The 8,264-nt window shown below is 40.9% G+C and overlaps 1 protein-coding gene across 1 annotated transcript; it reads left to right on the top strand.

The window, feature by feature from the left end:
* Nucleotides 1-335: 335 nt before the first annotated feature.
* Nucleotides 336-5,145, top strand: LOC117539032. Its single transcript, XM_034205034.1, has 2 exons — nt 336-726; nt 2,503-5,145. Exon 2 carries the CDS (start codon nt 2,668-2,670, stop codon nt 4,939-4,941), a length of 2,274 nt encoding a protein of 757 aa, XP_034060925.1. The 5' UTR covers nt 336-726; nt 2,503-2,667; the 3' UTR covers nt 4,942-5,145.
* The last annotated feature ends 3,119 nt before the right edge of the window (nt 5,146-8,264 follow it).

The following is an 8,264-nucleotide window of genomic DNA, read 5'->3' as shown; positions in this document are numbered from 1 at the left end:
CGCTGAATGGAGGTACTGTTAGAAATTAAAATCAATGTTGGTATGGCGTAATTTGAATTAAATACACTATTTAATTTAAATCAGTTTTATTCTGAAAAACCGGAAGTTCACTAACTATTAACTTAATACTTTTATTCTGAAAATTATTCATTTCCGGTTAGCATTAGCATGTGGCGAAATGCTGCATTTTCAAACCGTGAATCAACGGTGAAATGACATGTGATGTTGTACACCGAGCACACTGGGTTTAGCACTCGTTTATTACCGCTGAATAACGTTTATTAGGGAATGTTTAAATAACCACAGACACCAGAATGATATAATTTAACACAGAAAAAGGCAGGAATTGCATTGGACCCGCCCCCGACGACGCCGGCCAACAGGAGAAGACCTCCGATGACAACAGGAAGAGCAAGCCAAGGATTGACCTCTTTCTACCGGGTGACCTGGACTGACCGGGCGGATGAGGAGAGCGCCTCCACTCGCACATTTCATTTTGTACTGTACACCACCGCATCTTTTGTGTAATTAAATGCTGTTAACTTTTATAAGCTTCCCTTGACTCTTTTCAGTCTCTCCTGCCTTCGGGGTTATAGAATACACTAACATGGCGTCCCTGGGTGGACTCTGAAGCGGGATAGAGCTGGAAAAGAGGGGAATGCTGCAAGCTAACTAGCATCACACTAGCCTGCAGAAAATGAGTTTTTGGCTGGGCCTAAACGAAAGGTGAGACAGTTACCTGTTTAATTCCGTGGTGATTGCGAGTGGTGTGGAGATTGTATATAGTGTTTCTATTCGTCTCTGTTGTATCTTCGGCGCCGCCCGATTAATGTGAATATTACATAGTATTATTAAGACCTTCTGGTGAGGCACTAGATTTTATCTGGGATAGGGTTCACATTGTGTTAAATACCTCTGGGTAGGTACCAGACCTGATCTGTTTTACACTGGACTGGGTCCATTCATGTTATTCTATATGTTTGATGTGTTAAACCTGCGTAGTCTGGTTTAATAACGTATATTGTGTGGAGTTTTTAAGCCAAAAAGTATATTTTTGTGTGATGTTCTAAGCCGAAACGATTGTGTACAAGATTGGTATGAGATCGGTTTTTAAGGTCAGCATCTATATAATTTAGAGCTAAGATAAATGAAGATTGTGTTTTGTATTGTCAAGCAGTGTGGTTATTTCTATGCAGATGTTGAGTGTTTCCATTGTTCCCCTTCCCCCAGTCACATGCGGTTAATGCTATACTGCTAAGCTAGCCAGTTAGCATTACTAGATGGTGAAATACTAAGAGTAAAGATACAACTGGTAACTACTGATTAAATACACAGGGATGGTGTAGATGAACGTTGAGAGTAGATTGAGTTGTTTTGTTTTTCATGCTTTTCAAAGAAAGTAATTTGAACTTTATATTTTGAGGAAATAAACAGGAAGTAGGTTTATGAACCGGAAGTAGGCTACTAGTTGATACATTTGAGAGGAGTTACAAATAAAACAGCTCCCCTAGCGGCCATAATAACTATTACAGTTAATACATTCTTCACCAAACAGAGAAAGATTACATGTGGTTTCTTTGAATTGAAGTATTGTAGTTAACACATTTTATGACATTTGCATAATTTCATGAACTCAACTTGAGTATACACTGTCCACGGTTTATTTGGATTTGCACCATATTCCTATTTTTACAAAGTCAAAACCAGGGGCGGACTGGCCATCTGTAGAATCTGGAAAACCACAGAACGGCCGGTGGACAAGGGCCGTTGACGGCCGTTAATTTTTTTTGTTTAACGTCATTTAAGTTGCGCTTCCGGCCGACAGAGGGCGACAGCGGCCGCTAATGCAGTTGTGTGTTTCTTATCTGTCAAAAAATCACACACGAAGAAGAAAAAAGACCGGCCACACAGACGCCGCGGCAGACAGGGAGAATGACAAAAAATGGATACAAATAAAAGAAAAAGAAAAGAAAAAGGTGGGGCCGAGAAGGCAAGAGAAAAAAAGGTGAAGTCACTCGCAGGTAATGCTAATAAATGTCGCAAATTGACAGACCTTTTTGGCAGCAGCGCCGCTGCTACAACTACAAGCACTATCATCACCAGCAGCAGCTTAGAACAAGTGCATGATGAAGAGAATGATGAGGGCGCGAGGTCATATATACAGCCAGCCTCCTGCGTTCATGAGGGACAGAGAGTTGAGCTGGTGGAAGAACCAGCTCAACTGGCACATGCAAGTGCAGGGCAAGAGCAAGAGGTGGTAAGTACTATAGAGAAGACAAGTATATTCAACCTAGTGTTTCCAGTTAGTGTGTGGTGTGTTGCTCATGCAAGCAATAAAATAAATACAACTGAGAGTAGGTGTAATAGACTATATTAAAAAAAAGTATAGATTAAACAAAAGTGTATTACTTGTCAACATTTAAGTATTAATTCAAGTAGTAGCCTATAGTATTATAAAAATAATTAACATTATTTTTATCATTAATTTATAATTGTCTATAGGTTGAGGATGGAACAAGGACTGAGGATGACAGCCACTCACACGGCAGCTCAAGCCTGAGGTATTTCCAACGCCCAAATTCCGACAATCACAGTCTCAATAGTTTTTTTTCCTATCACCCTCAGACCAAAACAAAATATTTGACAGTACAAAGACTGTTTAAACGCATGAACGGCACAGATAGAAAATGGCTCACATACTGTGAAGAGAACCACACATTGTATTGTGGAGTATGTTTAGCATTTGCCAAGCCATCTGAAAACAATCCCTTTGTAAGTGGCATGCAGGACTGGAACCATATCAGTCAGAGAGTAGAGGAACACGAAAGGACCATCATGCATAGAATGTGTGCGGAGGCCTACTTTTTGAGGGCATCCAAATCAGACATAGCCAGCCTACTACATGGATCACAAGTAGTGGCCCACAGAGATCAAGTGAAGAAGAAACGGCAGGTGTTGGAACGTGTGGTAGATGTAGTAAAGTTCATAGGAAAGAGAGGACTTGGCTACAGAGGGAAGGAATATGAGGCAGCATACACTCTAGATGATGACAACATTGACCATGGGAATTTTCTAGAGCTCATCATTCTTCTTGGAAAATATGATGTGTGTCTGAAAGAACATATCACTGAGTGCACAGAAAAAAGTAAGAAGATGCACCAGTCACACTCACAGGCTAAAGGTCGGGGTTCTGCTGTAACATTCCTATCCAAAACAACTGTAAACAACGTCATTTCCACAGTGCAGAGGCTAATTCATGAGACCATTGCAAAAGAGGTTGCTGAAAGCGGTATGTTTTCTGTACAAATAGATACAACCCAGGACATTACGTCCCATGAGCAGTGTTCTGTGATTCTGAGATACGTCACAGACACTGTCCAGGAAAGGCTTCTTGCAGTGGTCAAATGTGAAGCATCCACTGGCCAATATTTTGTCCAGATGCTGACAGATGTAATGGATCGTTTTGATTTGGATATCAGCAACTGCATCAGTAATGCTACAGATGGTGCATCCAACATGCAGGGTCAATATCGAGGCTTCTCCGCACTCCTGTCATCCAAAGTCCCAAACCATGTACATGTTTGGTGCTATGCACATGTGCTAAACCTCGTTCTGTCTGATACAACTGAAGTGTCCATAGCTAGTGGGTCCCTTTTCTCCCTCATGAATGACATTGCTGTGTTCATTCGCGAGTCATACAAAAGAATGAATGTGTGGGAGCATAAAAGCCAGGACACTCGACACAGACGCCTCTCCCCAATTGGAGAGACACGGTGGTGGGCTAAAGATGTAGCCTTGAAGAAGATCTTTGGCTCATTTGGAAAGCCAGACCAGTCTCTGTACATTGATGTCTTCATGACACTAAGTGAATTTCAAAGTCAGGCCAATTTGAAAACTGCAGTGCGTGTCAGAGCAAGAGGATTCCTAGAGGCGCTCCTGAGGTACGAGACAGTGTTGACTGCCCAGCTTTTCCTTCGGATTTTTGAAGTGACAACACCTCTTTCAAAATACTTGCAGACATGTGGACTAGATATCCTCTCTGCTCACAGGATGGTTCAGGACACTCAACATGCACTGATGAACATGACAAGAGATTTCATGACAGTGAAGACAGCTGCTGATACTTTTGTTGAGTGGGCAAATGCAAAACTGGAGGCAGAAGAGGACTGTGAGCTTGAGTTGGAAACAACACTTCCACTGAAGAGGAACAGGAAAAGGAAGATGATGGCTGGCGAAATGGCAAGTGATGAGAGATTGACAGATGCAAACAGGGCTTATGAAGTAGAGGTCCATAACCAGGTCCTGGATACTGTCACAGACAGTATCAAACGACGCTTCATGACCCACGGCACTCTGTATGCTGACTTGGCTGTCCTTGATCCAAGAAACTTTCCCCAAGTGTGTTCAGCAGAAGCTCTGCCTGACTCTACATTTCAAGATCTAAGCAAATGCTTGCTTAGGTTTGACAGCAGGGCAACTGCTGCAAATTTGCAGTCTGAGTTGAAGTGTCTGGCAGCCCAGTGGCCACGGCTTAAAATGTCTGCACTTGAAGAGTACAGAGTACGAATTTGCTCTGGTTGTGAGGAAGAAGAGACAGAGGTTTTAAACAAACAGTGCAACTCTTGTAAAGAATGCTCAATATGTTGCTACCAACTTCTGAAACGCTACAACCTCTTCACAGATGCCTATCAGCTCCTTGGTTTAGGATACAAGTTTCTTCTCACTCTGCCTGTGACACAGGTAGCTTGTGAGAGAAGTTTCTCTGTACTCAAGCACATCAAAAGCCGAATAAGGAGCACACAGTCACAAGAACACCTGGAAGCATTCATGCTTATGTCAACAGAAAAAGACATCCTCATGTCCCTCGACAATGACTTGGTCATCGACAGAGTTGCAGAAAAAAGCAACTTACTAAAGAAACTGCTGATTCCCCAACATTAGGTTTACAAACCGCCTCAGACAATCTTGTTTATTTCTTTTAGGTGAGAATTATCCCTTAAACTGCAGCCTAATAAACAGCTGATTTGTGTGTGTGTACTGTTATATGATGTCCCATGTGTTAAGACATCTGAGGAGTGTCCTCCCTATTCTCTTTAGGGGAGAATTATCCGTTGAACCGCATAATAAACAGCTGATTTATAATAACTAATAGTACTGTATTATTTTATCTGATCTCTGATCTCCATTTATTAAAATGACTAAAAAACTACAATCCGAAAAATCAGGGGAAGCCTGGCTTCCCTTGGCCTCCAGGAGAAAACGCCACTGTTTGTTTCATTCTAACATAACGCACCAAATGTTACTGTTTCCACTTCAATACAGCTACACCATTGTTTGGTTTCCATGGTAACGTGTCTCTTTAGTAGTGCGAGCAAATGAAAGTCTGAGAGGGTCTTCAGGAGGAAGATAGTCAGAGAAAACAGAACAAGAATGGACAACTCGACCCTCTGCTCACTCCTTTCCTGTAAATTAAACTATACAGACCAGCCCACACATATGACAGCGCAGTTGCTCATTCCATCTCTTCTTTTTCCCTGCTACGCTCTTGTTTGACAAGCTGAATGTTGACTGGTGTTTGACTGAAGTAAGCTCTGTGAAAAGTTCCAGTTATTAACTCGATATTTACAAAGCTGTCATCTCCACATTTGGAGAAAGTTACAAGCCGTTTGACAGCATCACATCTGCATATTTCACAGAAGGCTCGTTTAGTGGTTTTGCAAATAATTAACCACTCTCTGTTTTTGTACCATTCTGCATTGAAGTACCTTCTCTTTGCCCAAATAAGCTTTTATTTGCCCGTCACAATGTCCCGACAACAAACCTCCATGCAGTCGGAACCAGCCTGTTTCGGTTCAACGATGCCGGCGGCGGCGGTTTTGACAGCCTCTGCGGCCGCAGAGCTGCTGCTGGGGTTCATCTGGCTGCGCTGGTTCTATGGTTGAAGGACCAGGCTCCGGAGTGTGGATGTCAGGGATGTGACATTCAAGTTGTTGAATTTCAGCTTAGTTTGACTGTATTTTGTTTTCTTATGCGCCGGTTCTTCTGACATGTTTGCAAGTTTATCTATCTAGGTTAACGGCTGACACACACTGAACAACGTAACACATAACGTAAACAACATAACAAATACACACATCTAAGCTTTGTTATTGGTTGTAATGTAGCCTACATGGATACATTTGAATGGGGTGACAATGTCCTATTTGATTGGATTAAAACATATTCTTCCTGTTATGTCTGCCTGCTTTATTTTACCTAATGCAAAGTGACCTGCTCCATCGAAATCAGTCGCATTGATCCGAAGACACATTTTGAGTTGTATACACTGTTAGAAAGAGGAGATTCCTAGCTTTCTAATGATATCAGGATTGTTTTTGTACTCCAAATATTAAGCGAAATATGTCACATTATATAATGACTGTCACCGAGTCATCATTTTGAGAAAAAGGCCTTTAAAGTTTCCTCTTCTCTGGATCGATCTGATTGATTATTAGCGGAGCAAATGATCAAAGTAGTACGGAGGGAAGTGTTAGAAATTAAAATCAATGTTGATATGGCGTAATTTGAATTAAATACACTTTAATTTAAATCAGTTTTATTCTGAAAAACCGGAAGTTCACTAACTATTAACTTAATACTTTTATTCTGAAAATTATTCACTTACGGTTAGCATTAGCATGTGGCGAAATGCTGCATTTTCAAACCGTGAATCAAAGGTGAAATGACATGTGATGTTGTACACCGAGCACACTGGGTTTAGCACTAATTTATTACCGCTGAATAACGTTTATTAGGGAATGTTTAAATAACCACAGACACCAGAATGATATAATTTAACAACAGAAAAAGGCAGGAATTGCATTGGACCCGCCCCCGACGACGCCGGCCAATAGGAGAAGACCTCAGATGACAACAGGAAGAGCAAGCCAAGAATTGACCTCTTCTACCTGCTGACCTGGACTGACCGGTCGGATGAGGAGAGCGCCTCCACTCGCACATTTCATTTGTACTCCACCGCATCTTTTGTGTAATTAAATGCTGTTAACTTTTATAAGCTTCCCTTGACTCTTTTCAGTCTCTCCTGCCTTCGGGGTTCTAGAATACACTAACATTTGGCGTCCCTGGGTGGACTCTGAAGTGGGATAGAGCTGGAAAAGAGGGGAAGGCTGCAAGCTAACTAGCATCACACTAGGCTGCAGAAAATGAGTTTTTGGCTGGGCCTAAACGAAAGGTGAGACAGTTACCTGTTTAATTCCGTGGTGATTGCGAGTGGTGTGGAGATTGTATATAGTGTTTCTATTCGTCTCTGTTGTATCTTCGGCGCCGCCCGATTAATGTGAATATTACATAGTATTAAGACCTTCTGGGGAGGCACTAGATTTTATCTGGGATAGGACTGGGTCCACATTGTGTTAAATACCTCTGGGTAGGTACCAGACCTGATCTGTTTTACACTGGACTGGGTCCATTCATGTTAGTCTATATGTTTGATGTGTTAAACCTGCGTAGTCTGGTTTAATAACGTATATTGTGTGGAGTTTTTAAGCCAAAAAGTATATTTTTGTGTGATGTTCTAAGCCGAAACGGTGTGTACAAGATTGGTATGAGATCAGCTTTTAAGGTCAGCATCTATAGAATTTAGAGCTAAGATAAATGAAGATTGTGTTGTTTTGTATTGTCAAGCAGTGTGGTTTTTTATCTGCGGATGTTGAGTGTTCCCATTGTTCCCCTTCCCCCAGTCACATGAGGTTAATGCTATACTGCTAAACTGCTAAGCTAGCCAGTTAGCATTACTAGATGGTGAAATACTAAGAGTAAAGATACAACTGGTAACTACTGATTAAATACACAGGGATGGTGTAGATGAACGTTGAGAGTAGATTGAGTTGTTTTGTTTTTCATGCTTTTCAAAGAAAGTAATTTGAACTTTATATTTTGAGGAAATAAACAGGAAGTAGGTTTATGAACCGGAAGTACTAGTTGATACATTTGAGAGGAGTTACAAATAAAATAGCTCCCCTAGCGGACATAATAACTATTACAGTTAATACATTCTTCACCACACAGATAAAGATTACATGTGGTTTCTTTGAATTGAAGTATTGTAGTTAACACATTTTATGACATTTGCATAATTTCATAAACTTTAGTATACACTGTGCACGGTTTATTTGGATTTGCACCATATTCCTATTTTCATATTACAAAGTAAAAACCATACACTGTTCATTTTAATTTATTTATTTAGATTTATTTATAGAATT

Source organism: Gymnodraco acuticeps, unplaced genomic scaffold (genome assembly GCF_902827175.1).
Source record: "Gymnodraco acuticeps unplaced genomic scaffold, fGymAcu1.1, whole genome shotgun sequence".
NCBI lineage: Eukaryota > Metazoa > Chordata > Actinopteri > Perciformes > Bathydraconidae > Gymnodraco > Gymnodraco acuticeps.
The sequence above is the reverse complement of the archived record's forward strand: the minus strand, read 5'-3'. Positions and strand labels throughout refer to the sequence as shown.

Bases quoted from the DNA above. Each gene is read 5' to 3' on its own strand.
- LOC117539032 (XM_034205034.1), top strand. From the start codon at position 2,668: ATGAACGGCACAGATAGAAAATGGCTCACATACTGTGAAGAGAACCAC.